Below are 22406 nucleotides of genomic sequence, written 5' to 3'. Positions count from 1 at the left end.
GGAGTATATGCTTTCAACCAGCTCTGCACCCACATTACACTAATTGCATCTAGACCAGTGGTTCTCAAAGCCGGTTCGTCGCTTGTTCAGGGAAAGCCCCTGGTAGGTCGGACCGATTGATTTACCTGCCATGTCCACAGGTTCGGCCGATCGCGGCTCTCACTAGCCGCAGTTTGCCGCTCCAGGCCAATGGGGGCTGAAGGAAGGGCGGCCAGCATGTCCCTTGGCCCGCGCCAATTCCCGCAGCCCCCATTGGCCTGGAGCGGTGAACCGCGGCCAGTGGGAGCCGCGATCGGCCGAACCTGTGGACGCAAAAGGTAAACAAACAGGTCTGGCCTGCCAGGGGCTTTCCCTGAACAAGGGGCAGACCGGCTTTGAGAACCACTGTTCTAGACCACATTTCCCTAGTTTGCCTGTGAGAATTTTCTATGGGACTGTGTCAAAAGCCTTAGTAAAACCAAGATAGATCACATCTACTATTTACCCACCTCCACTAGGCCCGTCACCCTGCTAAAGAAGGAAATAGGATTGGTCTGGAATGATTTGTTCTTGACAAATACATGCTCACTAGTCCTAAGAACCAAATTATCCAGTAGGTGCTGACAAACTGATTGTTTAATAATGTATTCCAGGATCTTTCCAGCTATGGAAGTGAGGCTAGCTAGTCTGTAAGTCCCAGGGTTCTCTTTGTTCCCCGTTTAAAGATAGGTCATGTCTTGTTCATGGATCGGAAGATGTTCTTTTTCAGGGATCTTAGATGAGAACTGGGGCACAGCACCTGGTTTGTTAAGGCCACAAAACTGGAGGCAGGAACCTCTTCTTTCCTGCTGGCAAAGAATCCCAGGTACCTAAAAGACAGGGACTCATATCCCTGAATGGGCTTTAAAAAAGGCAATGGTTAAAAAAATTGGCCCCAACCATTTCTTGTTTCCGCAGACTAGACATTTTAGCAAACTTTAGAATTCCTTGGTGCTAAACATCGTGAAAATCCCCTTTCTCCTTCACAGAGGGCTTTAACGCCCCTTATCTCCCTCTGGCGCATGACTGCCCAGAGTTCGAGAATTGTCCCTGTTATCATTGGACAGATGGGGAGGAGCCTGAGGTACAGGAAAGGGAATTGACCTACCCAAGGGCCTACACAGCAAGGTGGTTTCAGAGCCAGAAAGAGAAGCCACCAGTCCTGACTCCTGTTCTAATGGACAACAAACCCCCCAGAGGCAGGGATAGAGCCCAGGAATCGAGATGGTGGGGAAATTTCATTGAAACCGTTTCGGTCAAAAAATCCCATTCAGACTAAACCAGTTTGTTTCTTCAAATCATAACAAGTGGGATGAGAGTTCTTTGCAAAAATATTTTGTTGAAAACAAAAGCATCTCCTCTTTGTCACCGTGTGTTAAATTGTCTCGTCACACACAAAGAGGAGACACTTAGATCTCAAAAATTAGAGGAGAAAATACAAATAAAATAGACTATTTCAGCTATTCTATTAGGTCATAATCTGATCTGAGTAAACGTGATAGGACACCTCATATTCTGCACTACTCCTAGTGACACTCTCCAATGGAGGCCCATCCTCCACCCACCGTGAGGTAGGTAGGAGTGGACTGTTATTATCCCTACTTGAAAGAGGGAGAAGCTAAGACTGAGAAAGGAGAATTGACTTGTCTTAGGTCACACAGCCAGTCAGTGGCAGAGTTGGGAATAGGACCCAAGATCCCTGATTTTCAAACTAACCATCGGATCTTGAATTTCATACATTGAATGACACGAATAAAGTGCTTTCAAATGAGCTCCAGACCAACAATAGTGCACAGTAATTATTCAGCAAGTATTTGAGGAGAACTGGAATGTTAGAGAGAATCATGAACTGCTCAGAGACAATGAATGCAGAGAAGCAGCAAAATTCATCAAACATATGACTGGTTATGACTTACTTACTTGGTCTTAAAAGAGAACAACAAGGACCTGAGTCTCTTCCCTGTCAATAACCCCCTGCTCAGCCAATCAGGGTAGAAGCTGAGGATGGGAGGCTGAGGGTTTTTACCAGAGAGCCCAAAGGAGGGCCCAGGTCACTGGTGCAGATCACTGCCAGAGCACTATTTCAGCCCCACATTTTTGGGTGGACCTCCCAGGATGGGAACTGCAGAGCACTCTCCCACCACACACACACAGACAGACACACACACATGAAAAGACAAAAGAAGCAAGAGAAGAAGAGAAAGGAGGAAGGGATGGAGGAAAAGGTGAAAGAAAAAGGACAAACTCTAATGTCCGCAGTGATTCTAAGGGACAAAATTCTAGGTGCGGAATAAAATTCTGCCTCCTTAAGCTTGTGTTTTCCATGCCTAGAATTCAACTGTCACCAGATGGATCAAACTGAAGAGGTTTCAACCCTGAGGAGGCTCTTACCTTCTAAATAGGGACGTCTGTTTTCTAGTAAAATCAATAAAAGGAAAGGAGAAAACTCAAAAGAGGTTCCTCCTTGCGCTCACGTACGTGAACCCTAATACTCTCTCAGTCCTCAAACAGAGACCTCGAGAAGGAGACTTGCTGAAGCAAAGCCACAGGGGTCTCCAAGGTTTCCCTGGCCCCTCACCCCTGTCCTGCCTGGCTGATGTCAGCATCCCTCTGTGAGGTCATCACTGCCCCACCACATTTGACCAATAGGCTGGGGTCCTGCAAAAGGCCTGTGTGATGTCACTGTCACACCCCTCCCTTGCCATGCTAATGTCCTGCCCCTGACCAGACGCTTTGGAAGTTTGAGCTACACCCTGTGGATCACTCCACTCGGGTGCTCATTCTAAGAACAGGGCCAGATTATCTTTTTGTGGGCCTGGCGCCAAACATATTTGTGGGCCCCCCTGGGGAATGAACAGGCCAGGGGCAAGAGCACAGTGGGCAGGGTGGATTTGATTTAAATCACGAGTCAGGAAGACTCAATTTAATCATGGTTTTCCACATAAAAGTGTATTCTTGTTGTTTGTTATAACCTTAATACATACTCTTCACAACTCAGAGATAGATGTAGGTTTCATTTTTTGAAGGTAAACACTATACATTTTTAAACCGTGATTTATTTTGAAAACTTTTCAGATTAATTTTACACCTATATCAGAAAATGAATGAGTGTTTGGTTATTTCATTTACGAAAGGTAACTGAAGCAGATATTTGTGAAGTTATTGGGAGGTGAACTATCTCCAATTCATCAGGTGAATCATTAATATTTGGAGGATTTTCTTGCCAGGCTGTATTAGGAGGAGAACATCACGAGACAGATATTTAAATTGTTTTATTTAACTAAAACAACAACATTAAGTAAGTATTCTGGATATTTTTCTTCAACAAGAAACAGAATAGTTTAACAAAAAAGCATATGTCCCTCACTTCTCACCTTTATTTCCAGACTTCTTTTCCTTGTCCAGATGTATTCCATCCTCAACAATCTTCTATTCATTGAACTTTTGGAAACTTTGCACTTTTAGAGAGAGGTTAGGGATTGACTCTGTGTACACAAATTTGCAGAGGGACAATAGGGTTGAGGTCTGTTATTTCTCATCTCTATATATTATTTATTTATTTAAAACATTTTTGCTGTTAACAATCATGTTACCTCTGGAGACACAAATCCACAGTTTGAGAACTGCAAAACTCAGCATCTCTGATGGTATCTTCTAGACTGAGCACTGAGTCCGATTGGGTAAATAGAAAAATTAACCTAAATAATCTATACAGAAACCTGTGGAACCCCATAAAATTGGGTCCCTAATCCATGAACTATTAGAACTCATTTACAAAACTTTTCTTAAACATTACATGAATATATTGTCTCATACAATAGAATTAAAATTTATAATCCCAATTCCATGATGAGATATAATGTACCATAATTAAAACTATCTTTAGATATCTTTTCCTCAAAAATCCAATTAAAATAAAAAAAAATGTGATTATTTGATTTTTTTAAAAGAAGTCATTGATTTTTATCCACCCTGACAGTTGGGCAGGGTGGGGGGAGGATTGGTCTCCAGCTGGAGCGAGGCAGGGGCCAGGGGCAAGATGAGCACAGCGGGGCATGGCGGGAGGATTAGTCCCTGTTGACTGGACCAAGGCAGGGGCTGAGGACAAAAGCACTGCGGGGCGGGAGCTAGGATTGGTCCTTGGAGCAAGAGAGGGGCTGGGGGTAAACTGCAAGGGCATCAGGGCAAACAGGATCCCCCCAACCCCTGCCCACATAGAGTGGGTACCTACCTTTGGCCCTGGTTCTAGCCCATTCTCTTTGTCTCGCTCTGCACCAAGCTGAGGGTGGGGGTGCAGGATCTGGGAGATAGAGTGTAGGAGAAGGCTGGAGGTTGGGGTGCAGGGTCTGAACAGGAGCTAGAATGAGGGAGTGGGCTCAGGGTTGGGTCAGGAGGTTGGGGTGTGGAGCGCTTACCTGGGGCAGCTCCCATTTGGTGCGAGGGGTGCAGGTGGGTATGTGGGGGGAGGATGCAGGAGCTCCCGTTTGATGCTCAGGGTGGGGGTGGAGATGTGTGGGGGGTGCAGGAGTCAGGACTGGGGACTGGGTGTGTGTGAGGGGGGTGCAGGAGTCAGGACATGGGGTGTGTGAGGTGGGTGCAGGAGTTAGGGCAGGGGGTTGGGGGTGTGTGAGGGGGTACAGGAGTCAGGGCAGGGAGCTGGGGGGGGTGGGCTGGGGTCATGGGGGTGCTCCTAGCCCCCTGCCCTGAGCAGCTCATGGCTCCGATTCCACCCCCTTCCCCAAGGCCCCGCCCGTGCCTCTTCTCTGCTTCCTCCCTGGCTCTGGCAAAGAGCTGATCGGCGGCAGGGAGAGGGACGGAAGTAGCAAGCTGGGGGAAGAGGCTGGGGAGCGGGGAGCTTGGTTGCTGGCAGAGCCTGCCATGCAGGAGAGAGTAGGGGGCGGAGAAGAGCGGCTGGCCGGGGCCCCTTCGGAGCATGGGCCCGGCGCCCTGGCACCAGTGGCACCATTGCTAAATTCGCTACTGAACTGAGCGATCTAGGTACTCGTATGGCCCCGTCATTGTAATATTTCAGCCTCTCCCAGACATTCATCAATTTACCTCACATCACCCCTGTGAGTTACATAAGTGTCATTGTCCCCAGTGTACAGGTGGCGAGCTGAGGCACAGAGAGGTTAATAATTTAGCCACAGATGATGCTTTGGGATAACCCAGGCCAGTAAGGGGTTCAGACAACATCTGCCTTGCAACGCTGGCTGCCTTAAATGCTATGTTGCTGTGGCTTACTACTGGCTGAGACCATTAATGCCTTGCTATGGAAAAGCACAGAGCCATCCTCACTCAAATGATCCATTGTTAGGCCCATGCCCAAGAAGCCATGACATGAAGCTCTCATTGCCCTGCTTTTACTCTCCATGTTCTGGGTAATTTCATTGAGCAAATTGTGGAGAAGCTACTCTGATGTCACCTGAGGTCTCCTGCTGTACCTGAGTTATTTTAGTCAGGAGAAATCCTGGGCATGGGATGGAAACTGCTCTGATTTCATGAGTTGATGGTCTCCTAACCGTGCTGGCTCTCTTAGCTCTGCCGTCAACTTCTGACATTCTTGACTCTGGTTTTGTGGCTTTGCCTGCATGTCATGGCTGGGGTGCAGGGTACTGCCCTAAAATGACTCCATTCCTTCCTTCCTCAGAGATCCCTGAGGGTCAAGGAAGACAGGGCGAGGAGAAAAGTTAAAGTTTTCAATTTTGTTATTTTTGTCAAAAATTTGAATTTCAACATAACAAAAAGGGGGGGGGAAATGTCCAACAAAGGTTCATCACACTTTGCCCCTGTTCTTCTCCCGGCTCTGGTGCTGGGTAACTGCCCATCGACCCTGCAGGAGATCTTTTGTGCCCTTCTGCTAGGCTCTGTTCTGTAACCGCTCATGTCCAGAGTCTGTTAGGCCTCTGGGGAATAGCGTGATGCAGGAGATGTCTTGGACCGTGGCACTATCAGGATGTTTCTTTTCCATCTCACATGAATGCCACAGTCCCATACTTTAGCATTTGTTGTGGTCTTAGCTGAGAGCCAGCTGGCTGAAAATGGTGATACTGGTAGCTTAGGGAAATGCCTGAAAAATGTGAGGTGATGCTGTTATCTTCCATCATTGAAGTGGTTTCCCAATCTGTCAGTGAGGTTTTCAATGTGTGTGACTTCTAAGTCCCCAACTGCTCCTCAACCCCAGCTAGCGTCAGTGCCCAGTGCCCGATGCCCGGTTCCTTTTGTGTTTTGATACACGAGTTGAATGATTTGTCAGTGAAGCGGACTCATTACAGGTATCCGTGGCTGTGTGATCTTCTCACTGCATGACCTTCATGTGCTTTACATTGGCATACTGCAGCCCTTCTTTTCACTCACTTAATTATCTTGGTCAGAGGCAGTAGAGCCCACCAGGTCTCTGTTGTTTGTTTTGGCTTCTTCTTTACAGCAGTGTGCAATTCCAGGCCTTACCCTATGATCCCCTCTGTTGTCTGGCTCCTGGTTAAATACAGGAATCTCCCTCTCTCCCTTTGTGACTGCTGAGATGCTCCTGCCACACATCTCGCAATAACCGGATCATAAATACTACAAGCTACACAAGATCCTGAGAGGAGGTACGCTAAGGGCTGCATTAGGGAGGCTGTGTTGGTGAGTATCTGAGTGTCTGTTGTGGGGACAGTTTGACAGTTTGACCGTGTGCTTGATTGGTGGTTTGAAAAGTGTGAATTGGGAGTGCTTTGTTCCAGGTGAGCTTTGAGTGGGCCTGACTGTTATAAAAAGCCAGTCAGCTGCGAACCAGCTGAGCAGCGAACAGCAGAGAGGCTAACAGAGGGAGTTTGCCAGGGATCTGCTTGAGAGGAGGGCCCACTGAGGCTTACATCTTGCCGGCTTCTCTGAATAGTCACTACAACTCCTGAGGAAGCTCGTAGAAGGAAGGTAATATGGATGGGGAGTGTTCAGCTGTTGTGACCTGCACTGGATCTGCCATGTTTGTCTTTCTTCCACAGGACAGAAGTGACTTTTGTCTGTACAAAGTGCAAGCTGGTCTCCATACTGGAAGAGAAGGTTCAAGGTCTGGAGAAACAAGTATCGACCCTGCGTTGCATAAGAAAAACTGAAGATTTCCTGGACAGATGTCAGGATATGCTTCTACGGACACAATGTTCTGAAGATTCAGAACAGGCTGCGCAGCGGGGACAGGAGGACGGTGAAGAAATTTGGCAGCAGGCGACTTCCAGAAGATGAAAGGGGAGCTTCCATGTACCAGCAACGCAGATACAGGTAAGCAACCCTTTTCATGTTCTCTCCACACTTACTAATGCGGAGAATGGACTAGATGATACATCTGAGGGAAGGGAACAGAAGGAGACTATGATGTTTGAAAGGAATGAGATGCACTGTCCTCGGGATGGGGGTTCCACGACCACTGCTCCCAAGAGAAGGAGGCGGGTGGTGGTGGTCGGGGACTCTCTCCTCAGGGAGACTGAGTCATCTATCTGCTGCCCTTACTGGGAAAACCGAGAAGTCTGCTGCTTGCCAGGAGCTAGGATTCAAGATGTGACTGAGGGATTGCCGAGACTCATCAAGCCCTCAGATCGCTACCCCTTCCTGCTTCTCCATGTGGGCATCAATGATACTGCCAAGAATGACCTTGACTGGAACACTGCAGACTACGTGGCTCTGGGAAGAAGCATAAAGGAGTTTGAGGTGCAAGTGGTGTTCTCGTCCATCCTCCCCATGGAAGGAAAAGGCCTGGGTAGACACTGTTGAATTGTGGAACTCAACGAATGGCTACACAGGTGGTGTCGGAGAGAAGGCTTTGGATTCTTTGACCATGGGATGGTGTTCCAAGAAGGAGGAGTGCTAGGCAGAGACGGGCTCCACCTAACTAAGAGAGGGAAGAGCATCTTCGCAAGCAGGCTGGCTAACCTAGTGAGGAGGGCTTTAAACTAGGTTCACCGGGGGAAGGAGACCAAAGCCCTGAGGTAGTGGGGAAGTGGGATACCGGGAGGAAGCACAAGCAGGAGAGTGTGAGAGGGGAGGGCTCCTGCCTCATACTAAGAAAGCAGGACAAACAGCAAGTTATCTCAAGTGCCTATACACAAATGCAAGAAGCCTGGGAAAGAAGCAGGGAGAACTGGAAGTCCTGGCACAGTCAAGGAATTATGATGTGACTGGAATAACAGAGACTTGGTGGGATAACTCACATGACTGGAGTACTGCCATGGATGGATATAAACTATTCAGGAAGGACAGGCAGGGCAGAAAAGGTGGGGGAGTTGCACTGTATGTAAGAGAGCAGTATGACTGCTCAGAGCTCTGGTATGAAACTGCAGAAAAACCTCAGTGTCTCTGGATTAAGTTTAGAAGTGTGAGCAACAAGGGTGATGTCGTGGTGGGAGTCTGCTATAGACCACAGGACCAGGGGGATGAGGTGGATGAGGCTTTCTTCCGGCAACTAACTTACTAGATCCCAGGCCCTGGTTCTCATGGGAGACTTCAATCACCCTGATATCTGCTGGGAGAGCAATACAGCGGTGCACAGACAATCCAGGAAGTTTTTGGAAAGTGTAGGGGACAATTTCCTGGTGCAAGTGCTGGAGGAACCAACGAGGGGCAGAACTCTTCTTGACCTGCTGTTCACAAACCGGGAAGAATTAGTAGGGGAAGCAAAAGTGGATGGGAACCTGGGAGGCAGTGACCATGAGACGGTCGAGTTCAGGATCCTGACACAGGGAAGAAAGGAGAGCAGCAGAATACGGACCCTGGACTTCAGAAAAGCAGACTTTGACTCCCCCCGGGAACTGATGGGCAGGATCCCCTGGGAGAATAACATGAGGGGGAAAGGAGTCCAGGAGATCTGGCTGTATTTTAAAGAAACATTATTGAGATTACAGGGACAAACCATCCCGATGTGTAGAAAGAATAGTAAATATGGCAGGCGACCAGCTTGGCTTAAGAGTGAAATCCTTGCGGATCTTAAACACAAAAAAGAAGCTTACAAGAAGTGGAAGATTGGACAAATGACCAGGGAAAAGTATAAAAATATTGCTTGGGCATGCAGGAGTGAAATCAGGAAGACCAAATCACACTTGCAGTTGCAGCTAGCAAGAGATGTTAAGAGTAACAAGAAGGGTTTCTTCAGGTATGTTAGCAACAAGAAGAAAGTCAAGGAAAGTGTGGGCCTCTTACTGACTGAGGGAGGCAACCTAGTGACAGAGGATGTGGAAGAAGCTAATGTACTCAATGCTTTTTTTGCCTCTGTCTTCACGAACAAGGTCAGCTCCCAGACTACTGCGCTGGGCATCACAGCATGGGGAGGAGGAGACCAGCCCTCGTGGAGAAAGAAGTGGTTCAGGACTATTTAGAAAAGCTGGATGAGCAAAAGTCCATGGGGCCAGATGCGCTGCATCTGAGAGTGTGAAACGAGTTGGCGGATGTGATTGCAGACCTATTCGCCATTATCTTTGAAAACTCATGGCGATCGGGGGAGGTCCCGGATGACTGGAAGAAGACTAATGTAGTGCCCATCTTTAAAAAAGGGAAGAAGGAGGATCCTGAGAACTACAGGCCAGTCAGCCTCACCTCAGTCCCTGGAAAAATCATGGAGCAGGTCCTCAAAGAATCAATTCTGAAGCACTTAGAGGAGAGGAAAGTGATCAGGAACAGTCAGCATGGATTCACCAAGGGCAAGTCATGCCTAACTGATGTAATTGCCTTCTATGATGAGATAACTAACTCTGTGGATGAGGGGAAAGCAGTGGACGTGTTGTTCCTTGACTTTAGCAAAGCTTTTGACACAGTCTCCCACAGTATTCTTGCCAGCAAATTAAAGAAGTATGGGCTGGATGAATGGACTATAAGGTGGATAGAAAGTTGGCTAGACTGTCGGGCTCAACGGGTAGTGAACAATGGCTCCATGTCTACTTTGAAGCCGGTATCAAGTGGAGTGCCCCAAGGGTCGGTCCTTGGGCCGGTTTTGTTCAATATCTTCATTAATGATCTGGAGGATGGTTTGGATTGCACCCTCAGCAAGTTTGCAGATGACACTAAACTGGGAGGAGAGGTAGATACGCTGGAGGGTAGGGATAGGATACAGAGGGACCTAGACAAATTAGAGGATTGGGCCAAAAGAAATCTGATGAGGTTCAACAAGGACAAGGGCAGAGTCCTGCACTTAGGAAGGAAGAATCCCATGCACCGCTACAGACTAGGGACCAAATGGCTCGGCAGCAGTTCTGCAGAAAAGGACCTAGGGGTTACAGTGGATGAGAAGCTGGATATGAGTCAACAGTGTGCCCTTGTTGCCAAGAAGGCCAATGGCATTTTGGGATGTATAAATAGTGGCATTGTCAGCAGATCGAGGGACGTGATCATTCCCCTCTATTCGACATCTGTGAGGTCTCATCTGGAGAGGGGAGGGATAGCTCAGTGGTTTGAGCATTAGCCTGCTAAACCCAGGGTTGTGAGTTCAGTCCTTGAGAAGGCCATTCAGGGATCTGGGGCAAAAATTGGGGATTGGTGCTGCTTTGAGCAGCGGGTTGGACTAGATGACCTCCTGAGGTCCCTTCCAACCCTGATATTCTGTGAACTGTGTCCAGTTGTGGGCCCCACACTACAAGAAGGATGTGGAAAAATTGGAAAATGTCCAGCGGAGGGCAACAAAAATGATTAGGGGACTGGAACACATGACTTATGAGGAGAGGCTGAGGGAACTGGGGATGTTTAGTCTACGGAAGAGAAGAATGAGGGGGGATTTGATAGCTGCTTTCAACTACCAGAAAGGGGGTTCCAAAGAGGTTGGATCTAGACTGTTCTCAGTGGTAGCAGATGACAGAACAAGGAGTAATGGTCTCAAGTTGCAGTGGGGGAGGTTTAGGTTGGATATTAGGAAAAACTTTTTCACTAGGAGGGTGGTGAAACACTGGAATGCGTTACCTAGGGAGGTGGTGGCATCTCCTTCCATAGTTTTTAAGGTCAGGCTTGAGAAAGCCCTGGCTGGGATGATTTTAGTTGGGGATTTGTCCTGCTCTGAGCAGGGGATTGGACTAGATGACCTCCTGAGGTCCCTTCCAACCCTGATATTCTATGATTCTATGACACCTGTTCTGAAGGGGACGGCCTTGGAGCACCTGTCTCAGCGCTGCCAGCTCTGGCAAACTGCTCCTGGTGATGGGATTTTGATGAGGTGGGGCCCAGTCTCCAGATAACATGAAAAGCTCCAAACACCTAGTGAATTTGAGCCTTTGATTGACAGTCTGCCCCACTTGTCCACCTCCTGGGGCAGAAAAAACAATCAGAGCTGTTGCAAGGAGAGCTCACCCCCTCTCCCAGTAACGTTGCCAGCACCTTCTTCCATTATCAGTCAGTTCTTCAATTCTCTGACCTATGTTCTGTTTATTCAGGGTCAGTGGCTGCACTGTGCTGTACTGGCCCTTGCACGGTGAGCTGCTGACAAGGATTGAAGTTAAGGCAGAGCTGGTGTAGCTACCGCATGGTTCCTGGTCTTTGCCTCTCTCTGGACAGATGAGAGAGAACTTTCTGTGCTGAGTCAGAGTTCTCGCCGCTCACCAAGATGGCTTCTGGCTGGGGAAACACCTTGTTGTTCATTGCCAAGGAGCTCATGCTGTGGCAGTTTGGTCTTCATGAGGTAGGGGTGGCAAAGTGCCAGAGATGTCTGCATTTAAGCTGTTTTCTACAAGGCCACCTTTCTGTTTGGTACCACAAGTGCTGCAATGGGCTGATTTCAAATTCTATTATAAATGGCTCTGTTAGGCCTGTTCTAACACACACCTGCACATGGCTCCTTCAGGCTGGATTTTACCTTTGATTGCTCCCCCGCCCCCAGCTGCTTTTCCACTCAATGTCGGCTATGTTGTTTTCCTGGTTAACTTGCTGCTGTCTCCTGGAAAGCTTGTGTTCTACAGCCAATGTGCTGCTCTTCGCTGTAGAGAAGAGACGGGTTTCAGCTGCATGGACTATAAAGGAGATTCTGTATTCAGACAGATGGAAATGGCCAGGACCCTGCGATTCTCTCTTGCTCCCAGACTGACTAACGCAGCCTGTGCTGCCTGGAGTTACCACACAGGGCAGTCCTAGCACTGGCCTGGGCAGAGAGTCCTGAAGTGGGTTGCTACCTACACTACGGTATGCGAGAAGGTCACTCAGAAGCTAGTCAGTCAGTGTTAAGAACAAGCTCTAACACGGTGAACAGGAAGCCCTCAGAGACTCTGCTGCCAGTGATGGTCACCTCTGAAGAAGGAAGCTCCATGACACACTCCTACCACTAATATACCACTGCCATTCAGGAAGCCCTGAGCAGTCTGGATTCCACAAAGGGAGCAGGGGTTGGTCCCTTCTCCTTTGGATACAGCTGACCCCAGTGGTCACTTCCCAGCTCTGTGGTTTTAGTGGCCTAGCTACAATTGGACACACACAGCTCTGTGGGGTTCAATTTTAGAGGTTTCTTTTTTTCCACATTTGTTTTCATAATTATTTTGTCAAATGAGCAGCATTCTAGGCTCTAGAGTTATTTAACTAATCAGACAGAATCATTTTTCACACAGTTCTGCCCTGCACCAAGGAGGGAGGTTACATGATGATCCGAGACTGAAGCGAACATGACATCAGAAGCGGACTCGTCACTCATATATGGTAACAGCTGGAGTTTTAGAATTGTATTGGATGTTTTAGCTGCATAAAAATTTAGATAAACTCTCTGATAATGTCTAAAAAGGTGAATATTGTTTCTATTGGTTCCTTCTGGCAGCTGATGCCAGCATCTGAATCTACATATTTCCCTGCCACTGCTTTGTTGTCACTTGTCAGACACAGAGGAGCCCTGGCAGAGTGTTTCCGTGCTGGCTGTGCAGTGTCAGGAGGGGACGGCAGGTCCGTCTGGCAATGAAGGGACATCTCTCCACTCAGCTGCTTTGGCTTCTCCTCTTTCTTCAGGACACCACGGGTAAGTGCCTGCTTTATTTCACTGGATGAGCTGGGCAGACGAGAAGTAGGAAGAAAGTTTTAATCCACTAGAAACAGTGTTTTATTCCAGAAGTCAGTGAAGCAAATGGAAAGCAGGCAGTTGGGGTTAAAGTAAATTTGTGTTTCTGATTATCTCCCATTGGTTATTCTGAGAGAGGAGGTTTATATATTTGCAATAATCATAGATTTGACCCTGTCACAGTCTGTGTGCTTTATAAAATACCCCAGTCTTGTAGCACTGTGAGCCCAGAGTTGCTTTTAGTGAACTAATGACTTCAGTGCTTAGAATTCCTGTCAACTAATCAGAAGAAAAGCAGAGTGGACTTCTATATTATGACCTCCAGCCTCATCGCCCGTCCAGCTCTGTGCCTGTGTATGGAACCTGTGAATAATTCCAGATATACACTCCATGCCATTTAAAATAACACTGCTGTCCTGTGTGCGTCAAACGTGCTGGGCCAACTTCAGCAGGTTTGAATGATGCACTTGTCAGGACACTGAACTGTTCAGTAGCAGCCTGTTTCTGTGAGTTGCTGCAGTCTGAGACGCTGCTGTTCTGTAGCTGCAGTGTGAACAGGTGAAGCTGAAGATGAAAGTCAGATTTTAGAAACCTCAAATATTTAGCTAGAGACAAACTGCGGTACCACAGCTGGTATGTAGAGATCACAGATAGCTCTGCAACGTCTCTGTGCCTTGGAGGGTAGGTGCTGAGGATTCCAGAGCAAGGACATTTTCTGAAGTGCGGGTTAGTAGCTGAACTTCCCAAGAAAGTTACACAGAAGTAGCTGGAGTTTGATCTCATGATAAAACTGATCTTTACCAGAGTGAAAATGCAGAGAATTCCACTGGGATTCAAAAAAGAAACAAACAAACAAAAAAATTGCAGCTGAAGAGAAATGGTTTTGTGAAATTGTTGCCCCATGACTAACAGCCTTTGCTGGTTTGGGGCCACAAAGAGCAAGAGGCAGGTATAACATGATGGTGGCTGCTGAAACCAGAGAGCAAACGTGCTGCAGTGGATATGCCCTACTGGGAACGGCACTTAGAGGAAATCATAACAATAAACCCCCAGTCACTGCTGTGGCGAGGACACCATGGAATACATGAGTGCACAGCCTGTGCCCCCTATGTAACTTACGGATGGTTCTATGGTGAAAACCCTGCACTGGGAATCCGGCGATTAGGGTCTGTTCTTGTCTCTGCCACAGATTGAGTGTGTGACCTTGGGGCATCTCATTTCATTTCTCATTGGCTCAGGTTCCCTTTCTGTAAAATGGGAACAATGCCTACCTGTTTGATTGAGGGTGGAGAGAGAACGTGGAGATAAAATTCACCAGACAGAAAAAACCTTTAAATAAATTAAAATGATCAAAGTCAACTCTTTTGTTCCAAGCCAAACACATGGGTTCCTACAGAGCGGGGAAGGGTCAGAAGAGACACCAAGTTTCTTAATCTGACTCAGTGTTGCAGAATGAATCCCTTCAACAAGGGGTCACCAGTACACAAATTTGAGAACCACTGAACAAGAGGGATGTAGAGGTGGGTCCAGAGCTCCTGGACTTCCCATAATAGTCACTGTGCTCTGGGGAAGGGGTTTGTTTTCACCATGAGATTGTATGAAACAGTGCCCCCCTCCCCACAGCTCCCCATCAATATACAGCTGTAATTGCAGCTAGCGGGAGCTCTCTGCTCTGAGGGTTCTGATGTCCCCTGCCCCCCAGGATGGAGTTACAGCCCCTGTTACTGGAGAGGGAATGTGCTTTATAAAAACTGGGTATAAAATAGCCATCACAGATGAATCTGCACTTATACTTTCTAACCAGCAGGTAAATGCAGATGGGGAAAAACATTTTCTCTAATACCTTCTGAGAAAACATTTAAAAATTTGAAGCAGGTAGAATGGGAGGGGTCTGGGAGGAACAGTGACTCAGACAGAGGAGGAAGGCAAGTAGCATTGAGTGGCAGGTGGGCTGTATGTGTGTGTGGGGGGGGTGGCACTGAATGGGCAGAGCAGCAGCAAGTGTGAGGGGAGGGAGAGCAGGATATTGGGTTATGTCTGGCTCTCCATGTTATGTTCACAGCAGAATCACAGAGAAGTTAGATAAATATATGAAATACTCTTTCTGGAAGGTTGCAATGTAACACGACTTTATAACTTAGAATGTAGAACATGCGGATGACACTGAACTGGGAGGAGAGGTAGATACACTGGAGGGTAGGGATAGGAGACAGAGGGACCTAGACAAATTAGAGGATTGGGCCAAAAGAAATCTGATGAGGTTCAACAAGGACAAAGGCAGAGTCCTGCCCTTAGGAAGGAAGAATCCCAGGCACCGCTACAGACTAGGGACCAAATGGCTCGGCAGCAGTTCTGCAGAAAAGGACCTAGGGGTTACAGTGGACGAGAAGCTGGATATGAGAAAACAGTGTGTCCTTGTTGCCAAGAAGGTCAATGGCATTTTGGGATGTATAAATAGGGGCATTGTCAGCAGATTGAGGGACGTGATCATTCCCCTCAATTCGACATCGGTGAGGTCTCATCTGGAGTACTGTGTCCAGTTTTGGGCCCCACACTACAAGAATGATGTGGAAAAATTGGAAAGAGTCCAGTGAGGGGCAACAAAAATGATTAGGGGACTGGAACACATGACTTATGATGAGAGGCTGAGGGAACTGGGATTGTTTAGTCTGCGGAAGTGAAGAATGAGGGGAGATTTGATAGCTGCTTTCAACTCCCTGAAAGGGGGTTCCAAAGAGGATGGATCTAGACTGTTCCCAGTGGTAGCAGATGACAGAACAAGGAGTAATGGTCTCAAGTTGCAGTGGGGGAGGTTTAGGTTGGATATTAGGAAAAACTTTTTCACTAGGAGGGTGATGAAACACTGGAATGCGTTACCTAGGGAGGTGGTGGAATCTTCTTCCTTAGATATTTTTAAGGTCAGGCTTGAGAAAGCCCTGGCTGGGATGATTTGATTTGGGATTGGTCCTGCTTTGAGCAGGAGATTGGACTAGATGACCTCCTGAGGTCCCTTCCAACCCTGGTATTCTATGATTCTATGAACCCTCGCACACAAGAACCCCAAAACAGAGAGAGACAAAGCAGGGTGCTCCACAAGGCAGAGAGGCACAACTTACCCCACCTAGGTTTAGGTGGGCTCTCTGGAGTCTGTTTGCTGAAGGCCCAGATTGCCACTTCCTTACAAAGCGCTCCATCCCTAGCCCGCAAACATGACCAGGAAGTCCCTTCCTCTTAAAGTGGCAGCAGGTTGTCATTTTAACAGTTTTCAATACACCACACTCCTTTCCAGGCAGGAGAGGTTGTTGGAGATGTTTGGAGGAGCTGGTGCCAGGGAGAGGTTGGGTGGGGGGACATGTTTTCAAGTGAGTGGTGGGGGAGAAGGGTCGAAGGAATGAGGAGATTGGGTGGTGAGGGAGGGTGGTGAATCACACAGCAGTGACGGAGCTCAGCATTCACCAGCCCAGAGGGCTCAGAGGGGAGGAGATACCTCATGCTGCCTCCCCAGTGACAAGCCTGACTGGGATATCAGGGAGTAAAGCCCAGGACCCTTGTGTGATAATCTCCAAGCCAGAGGGGATGGGCTCTGCTCTGTCTGCAACTCTGCTCTGTGTCTCTTTGAAGGTGATGATGAGCTGAGGCTGGTGAATGGAAGCAGCCCCTGTGCCGGGAGAGTGGAGGTTAAACACCACGATCTGTGGGGGACAGTGTGTGATGGTCCCTGGGACATGAAAGATGCTGAGGTGGTTTGTAAGCAGTTGGGATGTGGACCTGCTGTCAGTGCCCTTGGTAATGCTCATTTTGGAGAAGGATCTGGACCAACTTGGCTGATTCTAGCTGATTGTGTTGGTGACGAGTCAGCTCTCTGGGACTGCAGTCATGTAGGATGGGGTGCACTCCAGTGCCCTCATTCTTTTGATACCGGAGTGATCTGCTCAGGTAAGAACTCTGCCCAACCTGTCCCTGTAGGAAACTCCCTATGAGGGAGAAGGGACTGAACCCAAAGTGTGTGACATTCCTGGAGACTCAGAGCTGGAGGGTGCCCTGCACTGAGGTCTGTGTGGAGCTGACCAGTCTCTCCCTGAGCTCCTCTTGGTAGACTGGGGATGAGCAGGCTGTGCCATCCTCTGGGCAGGTCAGGCAGCTGTCATGGAGTAAGGGTGGGGTGGGGCGAAGCCCCATTAGCAGGTCTGTGCCGGTAGGTTCCTGTGTATAGAAGCCCAGTGTCTCCCCAGGGGAGCAGCAGTTGTGACCCTGCCTGTGGCTGTGGGAGCTGGGATGGGAGCTGGTGGGGCGAATGCTGTGGAGCTTTCCCCAGAGTTCCCTGAGGCAGCAGGTGAGGAGCCCTGAGCCTGACCATGGCAAGTGGGAGGGGCCAAACCAGCTGGGGGTAGGTGCAGGGGGCAAAAACTGACTCCACTGCTCCACACAGCTCTCTCCTTCCCCGAATCCCCCCAGGGTCAGGCAGGAAACTCCCACATGATGTGTAGCTCTTTGTTCTGCAGCCCACCTGGCTGCCTTCCCATGAAGGGTGAGCTAGAATTACCCCCAGGATAATGTCGTGGAGACGGCATCTGGATCCCTCTGCACTTGGGAAGTAAATGTGTATGTATAACCTGGCTTCATCAAAGCTTGTGTTGTTAAAATGGCTGTGTTTGCACACAGGTCTAAAGAGAGTGACTGTTAAAAACAGCCCTGACACATGTAATACTAATCCCTGGTCTACACTACAAAGTTAGGTTGATGTAAGACAGTTTACATTGACCTAATTCCATAAGCGTCTACACTAAAATGTAGCTCCTGCCAATGTAACTTGCCCACTACCCCGACATAACAACTCCACCTCCATGAGAGGTGTAGCACTTAGGTCGATGTAGCTAGGTCTACGCACTGTCAGTGTGGACACTGCATTGCTTACACTGACTGTTGCTGCCTTTCTGAATCCATCCCACAATGCTCCACACTGATAGTTAAACTGATGCAAGCCTGGGCGGGGTATGGCAGGCCAGGGGAGGCTGAACCTCCCCAAACAGCCAGGCATGGCCCCACCCACGCTCCACCCTGAACCCCCTCCTGCTTCCTGCCACTTCCCAATGTCCTCAGCCCAGGGAGGTTGCTCCTCTTCCCCGAGGGGGCTGGGGCTAGCGCGTGCCAGCCTGGGGCTCAGGACTCCGGCCAGTTGGGGCCCCCGGTGCTCTGGGGCTGGGGGGTCTTGGGAAGGTTGGTCAGGGTGGCCCGGGGCTGGGGCGGGGGGGGCAGCAACCACGGTCAGGGGCTTGAGGTTCCCGCAGAGGAGGAGGGGCAGAAGGGGTAGAGGAGGGGTGGGGCTTCAGGCAGAAGGGGCAGGGCCAGAGGCTAGGCTCCCTGAACGGGCGGCTCAAACGCCGTCCATGGGTGCAAGCACTCCTGGTGAGGATGCGCACCACCAACACAAGAAGCGTAGTGTGGACACACAAAAGCGATTTAGTTACTGTGGCGGCTATATATTCACATAACTTAGGTCAACTACATTTTGTACTGTGGACTTGCCCTCAGTGTAGGACATTGGTCGCTGCAGCTGGCTGAACAGCGACAACACCTCTTTGTTCTGATTAGCTCAGTTTGCATCTCTCTGCAAATCCCTGATCACCACCATTGGTGAAGTCACATCTGATAACTGGGGTCAGTGCTTTCTGTGTCTCCCCTCACACACTGCCACTCACTTACCACCCTGAATTCCACTGAAGGCATCCGATGAAGTGAGCTGTAGCTCACGAAAGCTTATGCTCAAATAAATTTGTTAGTCTCTAAGGTGCCACAAGTCCTCCTTTTCTTTTTACCATCCTCAGTGACAGTTTCCCCAGAAACTGAGGGGGAGGTCACCCCTCCCCTGTGCCCTCTTGGCCCTGTGTCAGAACACAGGGGCCACAGTCACCATAAGCCTCCCCCACCCACCTTCCCTCAGAAATACGCCGGGCACAGTGGGGGCCTCCTCAACAGGCCCTAAAGTGGAGTAACCCTCAGCACATGGAGATGCATTGGCTCCCCTCTCAGTCTCTGTGCCAGGCTCAGCGCAGGTGCATGGATCTACCGGGGCCGAGGTGAAGGGTCTCTCTCTGGGTTTCATTCTGGGTTTCCCGTGTGCAGTGAGCTCTGCAGCTGCAGTGTCTCAGCTGAGGTGTAACTGCCTGAGCTGCAGCATCTTAATTTCCGCTGTTTCTATACCAGAAATGCACAAGTGCAGAGAGGAGCTCCTTTGCATAACGGGAGGAGCCAAAAGTGGGAGCCTGGCAGCCACACCCCCATTCCCTGCTGGGCCTGTTCTAGTCTCTGCAGCCGCAGCTCTGGGCTTGTAAACGCTGTAAACTTCTGGGCCTATTGGTGCTGCTAGGAGGATTTGGGGAGGATCCAGAGGGTACAAAGGAACTCGACCGGCTATCAGGGAATTAGGCACCAGCATTTACCTTGTAAATGTTGAGTAAACGTAAAATGGAAACTGACTTGTCTGAGACACCCTCATTCTATCCCTCCTGCTCCAGTGTACCTCCTGTAACTCATCTTGGTACCAAAGCGACCAATGAGACACATGAACTGAGTGTCCCCTCACAGTTATTATTGACAATTATGTACCTCAGGAATTATTATTGACAATTATTTACCTGAGGTTACAGAAAGAGACATTTACACGAAAGGAAAAGATTCGTTGGCATTTTAAGTTCCCTGCATGAATGCTCAGTGTGTGTCCTTCATTTTGGGTCTGTATCACACATTGGCACCACATTTGGCCCTTGGTAGATTGAGAGCTCTGCTCCCTAGACACAACTGCTGTAAAGTTGCCCTGAGTCTGTGCTAGGGCAATGCTCACATTTACTAGCCTACACAATAACCCTCCCCATCCCTGACAAGCACTGGCTGGATCTTGGTTTTTGATTTTGCTAACAGCTCCCTTTTGGAGCATGCCTCTCGTCTCACAGAGCCAGCTGGTCTAGCTTCAACTACACCTATGTTTCACTGGCAACAATCAGCTTAGAGGTGGCAAGTGGATGCAGTTGACTACTGGTGATGTGTAAGGCCCACTTTACACCACTGTTATACCAGTGCAGCTTCCTACACAAAGCACTATGGAGGACAGAGACCTCTGTGTGCACATAGACCTGCAGTCACTGCTAGAGTTGAACATTTCTCACACTATTTATTGTCATTGGTGCTCTCAGAGATCGGAGGCCATTGTTCATTCATTGCAATGAAGGCCAGACTCTCCTTACTGCCTGTGGACAGACAACTTTGCATGTCAGTAACTGTGGAATTAAGTTAAAATTCACTAACAAAAATCCTCATTAATGCACCTGGTGGGAGATGAAGGCAGTCTGTGTTTCTAATGATGGGTTTAGCTAGGTTCATGGGACTCTGTATGCTACTACCTCAGGGAGAAGCACTGTACCTGGGAATCAGGGGGCAGACTCAGTGTGTGAGTCAACCAAGAGGGAGAGTGGAGAGACACTATTTAGAGTGATAGGGGATGCGTCAGGTCGGGGAGGATAGCAGTTGTGTCTGGGTGGCCACCAGCCCCCTGCTCAGAGGAGGGGCCATGTCTGAGAGAAAGGAGGGAGGCAGAGTCAAGTGACTGACAAGAGAAAGCCTGGGAACACGAGTGAGTCTGACCAACAGGAAGTGAGATGCCCAGCACTGGAGAGAGGAGAAGCCAATTTAGAGCAGTCTGGAGACAGCTATGGAAAGGTCAGGACTGGCTGTGTGGTGAGTCCCAGGTCTTCATGCAGGGTCCCCCTGAGAACTGGCCCCTGGGCAGCAGCATCCCTCAGCTTGGACCTTTCCCTCTTCAAGGTCACTCCCCGGTTAAAGAGTTCTGTTGGGAATATTCCCCACCAAGCCAGGCTGAATTAGTGCTTCAGCTACCTAGGGAAAATCGACCACCACATGGCAAACTTTGCTCTGACTGTGAGTCCACGCTGCCTGCCTGCTGCGAGTTTGTCTGAGCACTAGGGTAGGAGACTAAAGTTAGGATTTTTAGTAGTCTTATTGAAATGTGCACCTTGAGCCCTGCACCCCTTTGTGATGAGGGGAAATCCCAGGAGCAGAAGCAGCCTGACTCCTGCATGAAGAGGATGCCTGAGAGCAGCGATCATCAGCCCCCGTGCAGTGACTGAGGAGTTTAGATTCATGGGAAACTAATGGGTACTATCAGCATGAGCACCAGTGACCCTAAGAGCAGTGTTTTACCATGTTATGTTATATTTACTTCCTGTTTAGTATAACTACTGTGTTGAATATACTATATGTGTCTGCTTTATTTCTTGAGAGTCTCTAACTATCTGGCAAGTAAGTGGGGGTTACCCTCTGGTTAGAATTTTCCTTCCAACTGCCCTGGGACCCTGCTAAGAAGGAACGAAGAGAGTGGATGCACTGCCAAATAAATTCATATGGGAAGAAAATAAGAAAGTTGCATCCTGCTGAGCTGGAGATGAGATTCAAAAGAATCCAGGCCTGTCCATCAAATCCTGAAAGGAGATTGATGCTAAAGAAGGTAATTGGATGGTTAAGGGGTGCTACATAAGGGTGAATGGGTTGTAAAAGGATTTTCACAGGGTAGCTGGTCCCTGTGGATAGGCTAAGTCAGCAACCCTGGACCAGAGTAGGTGAGTCCAATCCAGCAAATTAAAGAGGGCCGGGCTACACCTGGGGCTGTAAAGGGCTGCTCGTGGGCAGTTTGGGAAGATGGACAGGGACAGGCTGCATCCTGGGGAGGGGAAGGTACACCAGAGTAGAGTTAGCTCCTGTGGTGTATCCTTGCAACAAGGGGCCAGGGGCTTAGGGAAGCAGCTATGGGTGAAGAAGGGAGCAGAACTGACTGAAACTGGGAAGGTGCCAGGAGCAGCAGTGCCAGAGACCCCTGGATGGGGGTGTCCCTGAGACCAAGGAATGAGAAAAAAGTTTGTTTTTTTTCTATTGGTTTGCTAACTTCTCTTAAGAAAATAAATCTTCTTGCAAAAGACTGGGTGTGGCAGTGCATTCTTTGAAGCTGGGGGAGAAGCATGACTGGGTGACAAGGGTGTAAAGGGATTGTCAAATTTAGCAGGTGTGTGGTTCTTTCTGGGGAATACACTGAGTATTTGAGTGTCGGACAGATGTAGGGTTGTGAGTATAGGCTGTTCAGTACAGTTCACCTAAAAACAAGTTCTATCTTAACAGAGAGAAGGCATTTGACTCAGTGCTCCTTTTGTCATGTGCCCTATTCCCTGAGTGATATTTTCAAAGGCAAAGTGTGCATGTTTGTGCTCTGACTGTGTTGGATCACAGCTCAAAGAGGGCAGAGTTAATGTTGCATGGGTGAGCACCTTGACTTTGTGTTTTCAGAGGTTTGAGTTTCCTGAACTCAGCATTCTGGAAGAGCACAAGATACCTCTGGGCAACC

The 22406-nt window shown here is 48.8% G+C and overlaps 1 protein-coding gene across 3 annotated transcripts in view; it reads left to right on the top strand.

Moving 5' to 3' along the window:
* The window catches only part of LOC102935053 (antigen WC1.1), a 256921-nt gene that overhangs the window by 83188 nt on the left and 151327 nt on the right, over positions 1 to 22406 (top strand). Inside the window, exons 1-2 of one of the 3 annotated variants that reach the window (XM_037912382.2) lie at positions 12823 to 12961; positions 16622 to 16936. The exons of 1 other annotated variant lie outside the window; for it this stretch is intronic. In XM_037912382.2, coding sequence (XP_037768310.1) covers positions 12901 to 12961; positions 16622 to 16936 — 376 coding nt within the window. In that variant the 5' untranslated portion in view covers positions 12823 to 12900. Of the gene's footprint in view, positions 1 to 12822; positions 12962 to 16621; positions 16937 to 22406 lie in introns of those variants that run through there. One more of the 3 variants, XM_043551494.1, reaches the window with a different exon arrangement.

Source organism: Chelonia mydas, chromosome 1 (genome assembly GCF_015237465.2).
Source record: "Chelonia mydas isolate rCheMyd1 chromosome 1, rCheMyd1.pri.v2, whole genome shotgun sequence".
NCBI classification, from domain to species: Eukaryota; Metazoa; Chordata; order Testudines; family Cheloniidae; genus Chelonia; species Chelonia mydas.
Note: the sequence above shows the minus strand (reverse complement) of the source record. Positions and strands in the feature narration are given on the sequence as shown.